Raw genomic sequence first — 15,328 nt, forward strand, 5'->3', positions numbered from 1 at the left:
GTGTATAACTCTTAATTTTATGTGCAACATTGACAGAGTATTTTGAGTCTCCTTCACACTGGTACGAAAAAAACTGAGGTGGTATCGCCGGCGATACCTCTGACTCGAGGGAGTTAACCCTCTGGAGTCTGAGGCTGATTTGGGGCCTGGAGAAGTTTTGACATGCCCTGACATTTGTGCTTTTTTCTACGTCAACACCTGTACCTCAAGCTGGAGTAGTGCGAGTTCCATACCACCTCCATTCACTTCCTTGGTTACATCATAGATCAACATGGCATCCAAATGGACCAGAGGACCCCAACTGGCCCCTTCCATCTACAGTCAAGGAGTTACAAAGCTTCCTAGGATTTGCCAAATTCTATGGACGTTTCATCCACAACTTCAGCCTCCTCAGTGCACCCCTCACTTCACTTCTCAAAGGCTGGCCCAAGTCTCCGTCCTGGACTCCATCTGCCCGAGAAGCCTTCCACCAGCTCCAGGAAGCTTTCCTCACCGCTCCGATTCTGGTCCACCCCAATCCTGAACTCCCTTTCATTGTCGAGGTGGACGCTTCCTCCTCCGGGGTCGGAGCGATGTTGTCCCAGCGGCAGGGTGATCCACCACGACTCCATCCATGTGCCTTTTACTCTAAGAAGATATCCCCGGCGGAGCAAAATTATGACATCTGGAACAGAGAGCTGCTTGCCATTAAGTTAGCCTTGGAGGAATGGAGACATTGGCTGGAGGAAGCTCATCATCCTTTTGAAGTCATCACCGACCATTGTAACCTAGAATACCTCAGAGAAGCAAGGAGACTCAATCCTCTCCAAGCTCGCTGGGCCTTATTCTTCAGAAGGTTTAATTTCTCAGTCACCTGCCATCCGGGAAGTAGGAATGGAGACACTGGCTGGAGGAAGCACATCATCCTTTTGAAGTCATCACCGACCATTGTAACCTAGAATACCTCAGAGAAGCAAGGAGACTCAATCCTCTCCAAGCTCGCTGGGCCTTATTCTTCAGAAGGTTTAATTGCTCAGTCACCTACCATCTGGGAAGTAAGAACTGCAAAGCTGATGCTCTCTCTCGTCTGTTCCAGCCTGAACCTGAGAACTCAGACCCCAAGACCATCCTCCCTCCAGCCATGATCGTGAGTCCCATTCAATGGACCATCAACCAACAAATCTCCAAGGCTAATTCCTCTGAGCCTGCTCCGCCAGGAGGTCCTGCGGGGCTCCTCTATGTTCCACCGGCCCATCGTCAGCACCTCATGGACTTAGCTCACTGCTCTCCGGGCTCTGGACACCCAGGCAGTACACGTACCCTCTAGCTTCTGCGGCAACAATACTGGTGGCCATCCATGACCCAGGATGTCTCCTGTCACATCAAAGGATGCTCAGTCTGTGCCGATGCTGACACTCCTAGGAGGCTCCCAGAGGGTAAACTCCTTCCACTGCCCATACCACAGAGACCATGGACTCACCTCGGGATCGACTTTATTACCGTCCTCCCACCTTCAAACAACTACACTTGTGTCTTCATGATTGTAGATCAGCTCTCCAAGTCATGTAAGCTAATTCCCCTCAAGGGTCTACCCACATCTCTAGAAGCAGCAGAAGCTTTGTTCCATAATGTGTTTCGCCATTTTGGCATTCCAGAAGACATTGTCTCGGATCGTGGTCCTCAGTTTATATCCCAAGTCTGGCAAGTCTTCTTCAAACTCCTAGGAGTGTCCTTCAGCCTGTCCTCTGGATACCATCCACAGACCAATGGCATCTCACCTTTATTTCATGTCTCACTCTTAAAGCTTCACGCTGAACCCTTGTCTCCTCCCTCCACAGATCCCGGTGACGATGCGGTACCTCCTCTTCCCGACATCGATGAGGAGGAAAACATCTACCGGGTGCGGGCGATTCTCGACTCTCGACGACGGGGTCCAATGCTGGAATACCTCGTCGACTGGGAGGACTACGGCCCAGGGGAACGTTCCTGGATCAAGGAACGTTCCTAACCCAGTTCCATACCGACCGTCCTGCTCCTCGGGGTCGAGGTAGACCCCGTCGTCGTCGCCCTATCCGGTCGTCAGGAGCTGCCCGTGGAGGAGGGGGTACTGTCACAGAGTCAGTTCCAACGACTAACAACATCACATTGTCAACCGGATCTCCACGCTCCGCCCACTCGTTCACAATCACCGGAATACTGATCATCTGCACCTGCACCTCATCACACCAGCACTATATAGACTCACACTCCCTGCACTTCAGTGTCTGGTCTTGTTTTCACTTACCTGGACTCCTTACCCGTTTGCTTACCTGATGTTCCCATGTTTCCACTCCTTCGTCTGTGTCCTGTGCTCCTTCATCCAATCCACACCTGCAAAAGAGAACTGTGTTAACTCCTCAGCTAAGTGACTTTATCAGCGTGCCCATAACTGCTACTTACCTGCCAGTGCTGATCCTGTGTTCATGCCTCTGTTCTAATAAACTACCTGTTGTTGACTCACCCTCTTGTTCCCGTCTGTGTCTGACACTGGGAGTGTTTTGTTTATGATGCAACTTAAACTATTTGCTTTTTATTTTGTTTTATCTTTGCAAAAAGAACTACTTATTCAGCTTTCTGAAAATGTAAGGTGTTTTCATTTATTTATTTTATATATTAATTTAGCTATAACGTTTAAATAAATGTTAGTAACATATTTATTATTCGTTGTCTTATATTATTTTATTTATAATCATTTAATTTAAAACAGATAAAGATTTTATAGAACCGTGTGTGTGTGTGGCTCAGGTATTCCCTAACGTTGTGTGGACAAAAGTGTAGTAATACCACAAATGTTTGCCCCTGAGCAAAATTTGTCCCATGATCAAAGCAGCTTATAAATTATATGAAATTATTTATTTACTTATTTATTTTTTAAAATGTAAAATTCAGAAAGTTTTCTGTGAGTATTGGGTTTTTGTGTACGGGCTAGAATATACAGTTACACTGCAAATATAATAATGTCTACGGAAAGGCCCATAATATATATATATATACAGTCAAACCAAAAATTATTATTAGATATTTTTTAGCAGTACAGCACTTCAGATGCAAAAGCCTCTAAATCCTGTCTATTTTTCTTATAAAATGAGCATTTTTATCAGACTTGTTTGTCCAGTTATTTCACTTTAATGTTAATGAAAAGGACATATTCATTGCCATAAATGTGAAATTACTGAACCAAACATAAGGTGTTTAATTAGGTTTGGAGCAAAACTGTGCAGAACTGTGTACCAATAACTGAGTTTGAGACTAGTGGTTTAGATGAAATTACAGACATGTTATTATTAAACTACAGTTAATTATAAAAACAAGCACTAAAGGCAGGGATTATTAAAAATAAAATATTTGTGTAGTTATGTTGTGAACTGTCCATTTGTTTATGCAGGCCCTAAAGTGCCCCAGAACAGGTGTCAGCACTGAGGACGGTGAACACACTGCTGCATCCTGGAAGTGGTACAGTTTGATGGATGAGGCAATTAGGGGCAGGCCGTCTGTGACTCCACCTGTCCTCACTGCCTCATCCTCCCAGGATGCAGCAGTGTGTTCACCTCCCTCCGTGGTGATTCCTGAAAGGAGTGAGGAGTGAATTACTTGTCATTGTCATTAACCCCTTAAGACCGGATGGAGCGAGCGTCTCTCTTTAAAAGCCAATAAAAATTGAATCCATATAGGTAGCACAAAAATTCTTTTTGCATACAAAACCAGAGACTTTAAACTTTCATATGAAGCCTCCAACATGCTTCTGTTGCATTGTTTTCACCCTCTAATGAGTCTGAGTAATATGCGTTTACAACAAAAATAGCACAGTCGCTAACTGAATACAAGTATGTATATTTCACATGCTCATAACTTCAAGAAAAATGCACAGATCATAAAAAATGGCACATCAATATTTAAAGCAGATTCTCAGGATTAAAATGAATCCAAAATCAGTGCGGTGATCACAAGATATTACTCACTGAATGATTTAACATACTTGGCTAAAAACATGTCTCTCATCTCTCCGGGATGCAGTGTGTATCCAATGTTCCCGGACCCATCCATGTTCGTTTTCCAACGTGGAATAAAATAAAATAGATATCATTTTAAAGCTTAGAATCTCATCTTTTTAATGCATCTAACCATTTTGAAAAACTCCTAACGAGTGCTGAGAAGCACCTCTAAACCGGAGTTTACCGCCCGTTGGCGCCACCTGGCTGCGGAAAAAATTAACAACAATTTTTCAAACTATTCTTTATGCTATCACCACGAAATTTGAACCAGATGCAGCTCACATATAGGACAGCATCACCAAAAAAGAATTTTTTAGCAATCTTATTGGGTTCCTGAGTTATTCCATGTCAAATAAAAAAAAAGAAAAATTATTTTTAAAAAATTATATATTTTTTTTGTCTTTTATCAGCTGTTTCTCAGCAAAAAAATGTCTAAATGTAATGTAATTTATATTTTCTTAAAATCTAAAATGTTTTCTATCAAATGATACCTACCTTTTGACTCTCCTTGCTAGAGTTTTGAAGTTATGAGTCTTTACTTTTGTGTGTGTCGCTCAGGAAAAAAAAAACTCTAAAAAAGCCTTCAGGTCTTAAAGGGTTAAATAATCAGATAAAAAAAAAAGTTTTAATAAAAATAAAAAGATTGTAAAAATAAATAAAAAGAAGAAAATATAAGAAGTTTGCAAACAAATATGAAGTAATGAAGAAATAAATGAAAAAAAAATAATTGAACCATTAATGTTGCCATTTTGATGGTACTGAAGGTGCGACTAAGGTAATTATCAAGTATTATCAAATTAATTTATGTGACGTATATCAGCAATTTTTATATACAGATAATGTTTGACATTGTTCCAATTTACTGTATTCTGAAATACAGATGGTCTGCCAGTGCTGGTGCATAACACATAGCTGCCATTCTGTCTCTTTCTTCTGCCCCCCCATACAGCATCCACTGCCTCTACTACTAGTTCATCCTCATCAATGTTGTAATTTGTCTCGTCTACATCCATGATGTCTCCATTTGTCAAACAGATGTTCTGCAGAACTGTACAGCAGGCCACAACCTCTGGTGCATAAAGGGGGTGAACCTTAAGGGCTTTCAGGAAGATGAAGCGCCAACTGGTTTTCAGAACCTCAAAAGCCTGCTCAACAACACTGTGTGCTTTTGACAGGTGGTGGATAAACGTCTGCTGAACTGGTGTGTGTAGAGGGTGTCTGTAGGGGGTCATCAGTCTAATTGGCTGGGAGAGACAGGGGTATCCACCATTACCCACTATGCACCAGCCAGGGGGTGGATAGAGCCTCTGGTGGAAGATGGGGCTGTGTTTTAGCACCCTGGCATCGTGTACAGATCCAGGGAACCCTATAAAGACATCTAAAAAGCCAACCAAAACAGGAACATAAGTGTCTCCACCACAGGACCCCAGCCATGGTCACACTCATCCCCGAGGGCTGTTATTAAACAATTGAATGACCGTCTAGACAGGCAAAAGTTAGGGCGAAGATCACTAATGCCATCAAAATATACTGCCAGAATGGGCACAGTGTTGTTCAGCTGGCAGTAGTGGTTTGGTCTCTCATTCTAAAATTGAATGACAAAGAATATATTTAAAATATATTTTAATTAATAATGTTATTTATTACTAATGTTTAAGTTATTTAGTTATTTGGTTTGTTTGCAAGAATACATATTTTTACATAAGGAATAAAAATGGTCTTTACAATGTTTTTCTTGCATTATTTTAAACATTTAAATTAATATGCTGCCTTGCAAATGTAAATTGCCATCTCATATTTGCTCAACATCAAAAAGGAAGTGGGAAAACAAGTACATTCAATAACATTAAATTAAGGCTAATACTACATTTTGCCTCTGTGGGGCACTATGCTCATGTTTACATTTCCAGCAACCACAGCCGCAATCTTAACTTACCGTATTGAGATTGATTTGAGCAAATATCAATCTCCTGCGGAGACGATTACGTCGCCTCCTAAAGATATGGAAGTAAATCAGTAGCAAAACACGAGAGGTTGCTGATTTGAATGTGAGAACTTGTCATATTAATATTTGTATTTGTAAACTGAAATTTACACTCACAGCCCTGATGTGAAACGCTGAATGTTTCGATTTGCACACGCAGACAACAATCAAAACACCCGTGTTACGAAGTTGTAGTTGCAGATTAATAGTTACAAATGTGTAAAATGGCATTCACATAAACAAAATGACAGACACAAATGTGTGAGACATATTTACTTTTACACTTTACTTCAGTTTCGCTGTACAGCTTCAAGTCGCCGCTTACAACCTCTCAGATCTGGCAGTACAAGTTCAATTCCTGGCGCTTTGACTTTTGCTACTCTTTTTGCGATATTCCTGTAGCAAAACTGACTTGAGCACTTGAAAGCAGAAGTGAGAGAGCAGAACGGGGTGGGGGGTGAAGGCGTTTTATTGGTCGGTGCCTGACCAATGAACAACGCCATCCAGTGCGACTTGGCATGCGGAAAGAAATAATTGCATATGTATGAGACAATATTTTCATTAAAATATCATTAGTTTTAGCAGGTTTTTAATGTTACAGTAAAAGAGTAGTAAAGTTTTGGACCAACAAAACAGCACGATCTGCTCTATATAGTGACGTCATTGCGCACAAAAACGTCCAACCAATAAACGACTTTACTGAGAGGGCGCTATTTTAATTTAATTTATTTTTTTACAAAATTTTTAGATTGATTATTAAAATCTATCTGCGTAAACTCACTACATATTAAGAGAGCAAGAGAGAATGAGGATAAATAAAGGTGTGCGTTTGTGTGTTGTAAAGTCAAATGTGTGTATGTGCGTGCATGGTGGGCGTGGGGGATATGGGTGAAAAGAAATCTGATTGGATATGACGTTACAGATGGTTAATGTTTAAAAAAAACAGGCTCAAAATGAGTAAACGCTCAATAAAACAGCTAAATTCGACTGAAAAAGGCCTAAAACCATTGAGTAGGGATGGAAAAATGAAGATTGTTAAATATTTGAAGCTTTTCTCTTAATGTTTCGGGAAAGGTTTCAAAGCATCAAAAGTGTCGAAAACAGTGCCATCTTGTGGCAGGTAAAATTTACAGCAGCCATAAACATGAGATCGCAGCTCCGTTTTTTTATCCATTAAACACAAATGAAAGCCTGACGACAGTAAATGTGTTTATTTCAATAATATAATTCACATCTTAAAGTTTGGCAATAAATGAAATGGCAATAAATGAAATTATTATAATAATTACTAATAATACATAGCCTACTGAGTAGTTTGATGCAAGTAAATTGTGCTGTTGTGTGTTTATTGTAGCCTATATGACAGAACATATGATGTAATATAGGCTACAGGCTTATATATTTAAAATGTTTAGTAAATGGACTTGAACTTTCATATAGTAGTGGTCTGGGTTCAAACAGGCAAAGTGAAGTATTCACATGACTGGAAACAATGTGAGGCTTCGTTTTTCATTAATCACATGTTTCTTTGGGGGGGGGGGGGGATAAAATCCCTGTTTTCATTCAAATTAAAATATAATTAAAATATCATTAATCACAAATATCATCAGCCAATGAAATGGGACATTTTTGTATGCAATGACGTCACTACATAGAGCAGATCACGCTGTTTTGGTGGTGCAAAACTTTACTACTCTTTTACTGTAACATTAAAAACCTGCTAAAACTAATGATATTTTAATGAAAATATTGTCTCATACATATGCAATTATTTCTTTCCGCATGCTAAGTCGCACTGGATGGCGTTGTCCATTGGTCAGGCATCGACCAATAAAACGCCTTCACCCCCCACCCCCGTTCTGCTCTCTCACTTCTGCTTTCAAGTGCTCAAGTCAGTTTTGCTACAGGAATATCGCAAAAAGAGTAGCAAAAGTCAAAGCGCCAGGAATTGAACTTGTACTGCCAGATCTGAGAGGTTGTAAGCGGCGACTTGAAGCTGTACAGCGAAACTGAAGTAAAGTGTAAAAGTAAATATGTCTCACACATTTGTGTCTGTCATTTTGTTTATGTGAATGCCATTTTACACATATTTGTAACTATTAATCTGCAACTACAACTTCGTAACACGGGTGTTTTGATTGTTGTCTGTGTGTGCAAATCGAAACATTCAGCGTTTTACATCAGGGCTGTGAGTGTAAATTTCAGTTTACAAATACAAATATTAATACGACAAGTTCTCACATTCAAATCAGCAACCTCTCATGTTTTGCTACTGATTTACTTCCATATAAAGATGACTGGTGTTCTATTGTTTATGACAGGTACTACTACTATTATAAAAAATTAAAATAAGTTCATTTTTTTGTTGATTTTGTTTTGTATTATTGGCTTTGTTATTACATCGGTTAAACGTCATTTGCCATCGACTGAGAGGTTTGAATTTCCGGTTAGTAAAAAAACGTTAAGTGTTCCATTTGGGACTATACTAAATTCATACACTAGACGGTTGAGTGCATAGTGTACAAGTGCATAGTGCGTAAGTGCATAGTGTATAGTGCGTCATTTGGGACGCAACTAATGATTTTTTTTCCCCACACTTTTGAAATGGTGTGTGTATGACAGTGAGAGAGCTCATATTGTGGTTCACAAAATAAACTATGTTTATTCTTTTGTTATTTTGATGTGACCGTTTCTTCATTAGAAACTTATTTTTGTCACTTATGGATGGAATGCAGATGGAATGCAGATGCCTGCACATATGGCTCTGCAGATGCAACCGAAAATCAGATTTCAAAAATGACCCTCAACTCTTCAAATATGCAGTGTCAAAGTTCAAAATCCATCTTCAATTTGATCACCCAGAAAATACCCAAGGGCCAAAGGCCAACATCATTATTCCAAATATAAAGTCATAGCCATAACGAATCCACGGAGGATAACACAATGTCAAAGGTCAACGTGACACAGGGGGGCTCGATGTGTGTGGCCGTGGCAGGTCAAAGGTCACCATCAATCATTTTGTCATATGGTACATCATAATGACTACTTATGGTACATTTACACTGTTATCATGTTGACCAATACTTTATTGGTGTATCATCAACAGATGCTAAACGACAGACTATTTATGAATATCACCGGGTTGAGGTTGACACAACAAAGATTGTCAATAACTCTGCATTTGAGTTCAGTCCTTTACCAAGTGAGTAAATCAATCACTGCTTGCCCATTTGTCCTCTGCAACAATCACAATTGCACAGACACAACCGACTGTGTTTATGTGAACTTTGTGTGGTTTTGACAACCTTGTGAGTATTTCACAGTTTACGTACAATAAAATGTGAAAGAGAAGTTGGTATAATAATATTGAGACATGCCATCTGACAGCCAGCTTTCTGTGCGTGCTTCAAATGAGCACACTAAGAAAAAGATAAATTAGAAATTTAAACTGATATAGCTTTAAAACGCATGCAGATAATAAACTTTTATGATGAAGAAGAACTGCAATGTCCCTGAGTGTGATTGCGATGCATGCAGGAGCTGTGAATGAAGGAAGCGCTATTCTGGATAGGAGGCAGAAGCAGCATCTCATTTGCATTTAAAGACACACTAGCACTTTTTTGCTAGCACTCAAAAATGGGTATTTACAACATGGTAAAATAAATGATCTGTGAGGTATTTTAAGCTGAAACTTCACAGACACATTCTGGGGACACCTGAGACTTAAATTACACCTTGTAAAAAGGGGCATAATAGGTCCCCTTTCAAACATAATGAATTTGATTACATATAGATGAAAATTTGTGCTCTTACATTAGACGTTATATCCTGTTTTATGTTGGCATATCTGTCTCTAGCCTGCCTCCAGCACACTACCTGCGAACAATGTCTCCAGTCCAACCTAACATCAGGCTGTGGGTGGTGCAATATTCTAAAAAGGTATTAGCATTAGATAGTGTCTGATGTGTTTTACTTCATTAATTCAAGCAAGGCATGTGTTTTCTTCTGACAGCTGAATGTATGTGTTTATAATCTCTCAGATGTTCAGATGGAATAGACCGATACAGGCAAGAATGGCTGGACTACAGGTGCTCGCAGGAGGTATGGACAAAAAGTTACCAAATATGTATTGCCATAAAACAAAGATTTAGTCATTTTAGTCTTTCCACAGAGGTAGAAACATAATTTGGATGTTGTGCTAGTTCAGGATAGTGAAAATTTTATTTAAATGGATTTTCTGTCATTATTTACTGTAAAAAAAAAAAAATAAAAAAAGTGGTTACTTGAAGATCTTCTCACTTGATGTGAATCGGTTGTTAATATACTCACTACAGAGCATCCGGTTATAGATGGGAATAACATTGTCACCACAACTCAGTACACTTTAATTCTTCTTTGTGTGTGTGGTTTTCTGTAAGATAAAAATATAATACAAAATACATTATACAAAATAACAATGACTGTAGCAAATTAGCTCAAATGGGAAATATTAATTATTCATAACGTATTATTATTTATTAATTATGATAAATTATGAATATTTGGATATTATGGATATTTGAATCAGATTAACTTGATGTAGCTACATTACAATTACAATCAATTAATCAGTTTCTTTCTGTGAACACTCAGTACTGATTATTAATTAATTCTAAAAAAAGTGTATTTTTCATGGCCATAGAAAAATAATTATTTATTAGCATTTACAGCACTTAGAGCTGGTAGCAAAATCTAAATCATTTAAGAGGCAATTTATTGCAGACAATGAGTCAGAACCAAATATTGTGCACAAGTTTTATTAAATAAATCACGAACACATAATTCACACATACATGGGTAAAATGATAAATGATAGAGTGAAACCAGAAGTGGGAAACATGAGGAGCTATGGGGAAGAGTCAAAAACCCGTAAAGAATCATAAGTATTCATTACAAAGCCCCTTTGTTAAAAAAGGCGGTTCACAACTTTAACTAACTAGCAGCAATTTAGTATATCGTATGCCTTTTTGAAGAGCGTCTGGATACACTGTTGCCGGAACTCCTGAGAATTCAGTCCGATGGTGCTGAAGTTGCAATAGATGTCTTCTGCATTGAATGAAGAACCGATAACAAACTTGCATTTGAATCTTAGTGGGAAAGAGTCCTTTTCTCTCCTAGTTAAGCACATGGCTGGGGTGCAGGGCAGGCCTACAGGCCTTGCGGCCCACAGGCAGCACCCCCACAGATGCAGTTTCAGTCGGATCAGCCAGAGAGAGAGGGAGGAGCATTGTGCGCTTGTAGCAGTTTTACTCTGGTTGTGTTTTGTTGCTCTCAAAGAAGACAATACGGGTGGAGCAGGTCTCAGGATGATTTATTCTGAAGAAGCAGGTCTGCAGAAATACACAGAGCACAATTAATGTTTTTTGGGATACACGTCTCTCCCCTTCAGTGGTCCATACAGCATGGAGAAAGCAGCACTCTTGTTTGAAGAGCGAGAGAAAGCACAACCGACCTCGTCAATAGCAAATGTGCTTCTCAAGATCACAATTTACTTACTTAACAGTTACAAAACATAAAACAAATAGGATAAATCAAATAAATTGAATTAAGATAAAACAAATAAATAAAGTAAGTCACAAAATACGTCACCATTATATGGCAGAAAAGAAAAAAGAAAATATAGTTTCCTCACCGCTTACTCGCATCAGTGAATGAATTAAATGGGGAAAAATGTAAAAAGTTACAGATTTTGCACAATTAAAATTGAAAAAAAAAAAATCATGTTTGCATACAGACCTCACTCTTTTTTGTATCTATCAACCTCGTATAAACTCGATAGTAAACACATTTCTAACAATTCAAAAATTTCTCAATATATAACACAATAAACAACGAACATACCTGCAGAAATACACAGAGCACAATTTATGTTTTTTGGGATACACATCTCTCCCCTTCAGTGGTCCATACAGCATGGGGAAAGCTAGTAAGCAAAACCAATCTCGGTAAAATATTCAAAATACAATTCACTGCGTTACATTTCATGACATCACCGTCTTACATTACACTTAAACATTATTTATCTCATGAAATTAATCGATGATATTGTTTACACTTAGAGAAATCTCCTTACCAGCACTCTTGTTTGAAGAGCGAGAGAAAGCACAACCGACCTCGTCAATAGCAAATGTGCTTCTAAAGATGGCGCTGTTCACACCTTGCATGAGGTATTGTGTGCATCACCAATATGTGCCCCATAAAATATTCTGCATTAACGGTTCCTACTAGAATTAATTATTCATGTTATGTCTCATTATAACTCTGAACACAATCATGAGAATATAAGAAAATAAGATAAGTTTTGATGAAGTTCATTAACATTATTCTTTTTATATATATATATTGTAATATTTGAACCAGCTACACGCTGGCTTTTAATATCCGGGAGAAGTCACACCCCTGAGGGTTGACCTAACCAATGAGATGGGTAGGATTTCCGAGAGGCAAAATTCTTCCTGTGAGAGCTTTTACGACTGAGCATGATTACTGGGCCATGTGGATTTGTGTCCATTTATACTCCAATTAATGCAACAAACACACACTGCACCTGATGAGGAAGTCACATACATAAAAATATAAGTTAACATTTTAGCATGAAATTAGCATTAATTTGATAGGAGACACGGTATACCAAGGGTTATCTAAACTAATAGTTCACTCATAAAATGTGCATAAAGCATAAATATCATTGTGATGTACGTCAGTTCTGGAGTAGGCTTTTCTTTCCTTAAAGCAGCCCACCTGGCTGGTTTCTGAATGTGAAATTTGTTACTATGAGTGCTACTTTGCACTGGGGATAGCTATTGAAGCTGGAGAGACCTCAGAATTGCGATCGTACTGATCTGATTCATTAGACCTGAATCATGGGGCTCATACCGGCATAAAACTCTAATCAAAACTCTTATCAATCTGCCGTGTTCTGAAGAAACTGTGTGGGTATCAGTTCCATAGGGGGTGTAGGAGGAGGAGACTAGCTGGTTCTTTAGGTGCTGCATTTGTCATTTGAGCTGAGAGAGTTCTTGAGAATACTGATCCATAGTTTGTTGAAATGTGTCCTGCATTATCTGTAACAGATCGTTATGGCCGTGGTTTAGATCCCAGTTCTTGAGGATGCAGTCTTCATTGTCAGACCAGAGGACTGTCAGCCCTTTGTGAAGTAGCAATAGTTGAGTGATGCCAGCTGTGTCCTCCTCTTGGTCTGTGCCAGGAGCCAGTGAAGAAGCTAACTTAGAGTGTTGTGACATGGGAATCAGTTTGGGGAAGCCACTAATGCAATGGTCTCAAACTCAGCTCCAACCCTAATTAAACATACTGTACCTGATCCAACTAATCAAGGTCTTCAGGATTTCTAGAATCTTTCCAGGCAGGTAAGCTGGAGCTGGTTGGAGCTAAACTCTGCAGGACAGTGGCCCTCCAGAAGCTGAGTTTGAGATCACTCCACTAAGATCAAACTCTTCACATCTTCCTCCTGACACACATGATTGGCTCATACTGTGTAACGCTTTTGGCCCAGATAACGCCAGTTAAGTCAAAAGAATGAAAGAGCTTGCAGGCGAAAAAGTCTGTATTCCACTCGTTTAATGGCAGGTACACAGGAACGCGCTCCTCACATGCATGAGAGATTGACTCTTTCTTAGCGTTACAAATAAAAATAAAGCAATACTATAACAAAAATTGGAGAGCACATACATCTATCGTGGTTCTCATTACACAGTCACGTAGTTCTTCTACGTCATCACCGCATAGCGCACGTTAAGTGAAGTGATCAGTCTCTTAAAGGGCACAGCACACCATAATGTGATGCATGTAAACACACAGTTTTGGCTGTTACAGATTCCCCACTGGAAAGAAAAAGGCTGTCCCCAGCCGTACACAACATAAGGACAACATTGAAATCCAGCCCCATACATGGAAACTCGGAAATCCATCAACCCATATTATGCTTTACACACAGAAGGCAATAACTGGCATACATGTCAGTATGAGCTACACATTACAGCACACTCTGCAAAGACACATCACATAGAAAACAAAAGCTTGTGTAACCAAACCATACGTGTAAAATAACAGTTTCCTTTTCGTTTTTTTTTCAACAAGATAACATGAAAACACATGAACTTAGACCATACTTTACAGGTCCTATTCCTTTGCCAGAAAAGAACATCTCAGTTGTAACATTTAAACACAAAAGACAGTCAGACCTTTAAACATGTTACTACTTTAGGTCCAATCTGTCAGTATGATACTTGTTAGTCCATTTCATATCTGACCACCCTGAGGTGATTCTAGGGACCAATCTAGGTCTGAGATTGAAGCGATGGCCCTGTAGGTCAATGTCAAAGTCAGGAAGTTGTGTATGTTGTGTAGATCTGTTAACGTCAGTGTCAGTGATGTGAGAACAACTTGTGTTATCTCTGGTCACGTCATGAGCATTGTCAGTGAAGTCTTCAGAATAAACAGCCTCACTAGGCGGAGAAACGCATGGGTCTTGAGATTGATCCCCACTCATCTGTGGCCCTAGCTGACAGTCCTCCAACACCTCATAGGGTGTTTCAGTCTCATCCTGCACACCTTGCACATGGCTGCTGCATGAGTCCCAAGTGTGGAAAGGCTGCATATTCACCACATGAAAGACTCCAGCATCCTCTCCAGTGTCTAACTTTGCAAGTCTATAGTTTACATCAGACAAAACTCGAGTGACACGGTATGGGCCAGAGTACAGAGGAGCCAGTTTAGCTGTAAAATTGGCCAGAGCATCTGATTTAGGGTGGGTTTTCACTCTGACAAGGTCACCAATGGCATAAGAAACAGAGCGGCGCCTTTTGTCATAGTGCAGTTTTCGTCTCTCATGACTAGTGTCCAGGGCTGCCCTTGCATGATCATGCGCTTCTCGCAATGACAACCTTAAGTGCTCTGAGTAGGGGACTTCAGGCTCCTCCATCCCATCCCAGACAGGCTGAGTGACCAGGTCCAATGTAGTGTCCAACTCTCTCCCATACAACATCATGGACGGGGTTTGACCTGTGCTCTCATGTGGCGCTGTTCTCAGCGCAAAGCAGATTTGTGGGATATATCGGTCCCAGGTGGTGTGTTTATCATCCACATATGCTCGAATTGCCGTCTTCAGAGTCCGGTTCACCCTCTCTGTGGCATTAGTCTGTGGGTGATATGCTGTTGTGAGGCGATGTTCACTACCCAGGGCAGCGAGCACCCGTTCAAATAGGTCACTCACAAAAGGGGAACCTCTGTCTGAAATGAGGTAAGTGGGGGCTCCGTGACGGAAAAACACTTCGCT

The 15,328-nt window shown here is 39.8% G+C and overlaps 1 protein-coding gene and 1 long non-coding RNA gene across 3 annotated transcripts in view; both read left to right on the forward strand.

The window, feature by feature from the left end:
- plxdc1 (plexin domain containing 1) overlaps positions 1 to 15,328 on the forward strand; it is a 448,642-nt gene that overhangs the window by 332,726 nt on the left and 100,588 nt on the right. For both annotated transcript variants that reach the window (XM_048171697.1, XM_048171698.1), the window contains 3 exons: positions 9,101 to 9,196; positions 9,852 to 9,933; positions 10,035 to 10,095. In XM_048171697.1, coding sequence (XP_048027654.1) covers positions 9,101 to 9,196; positions 9,852 to 9,933; positions 10,035 to 10,095 — 239 coding nt within the window. The remainder of the gene's footprint in view (positions 1 to 9,100; positions 9,197 to 9,851; positions 9,934 to 10,034; positions 10,096 to 15,328) is intronic.
- LOC125256048 lies at positions 13,533 to 14,154 on the forward strand. The gene is made up of 2 exons (XR_007182041.1): positions 13,533 to 13,891; positions 14,033 to 14,154. It is a non-coding gene; the product is annotated as an uncharacterized LOC125256048 (long non-coding RNA).

This window comes from Megalobrama amblycephala, linkage group LG20 (assembly GCF_018812025.1).
Source record: "Megalobrama amblycephala isolate DHTTF-2021 linkage group LG20, ASM1881202v1, whole genome shotgun sequence".
NCBI lineage: Eukaryota > Metazoa > Chordata > Actinopteri > Cypriniformes > Xenocyprididae > Megalobrama > Megalobrama amblycephala.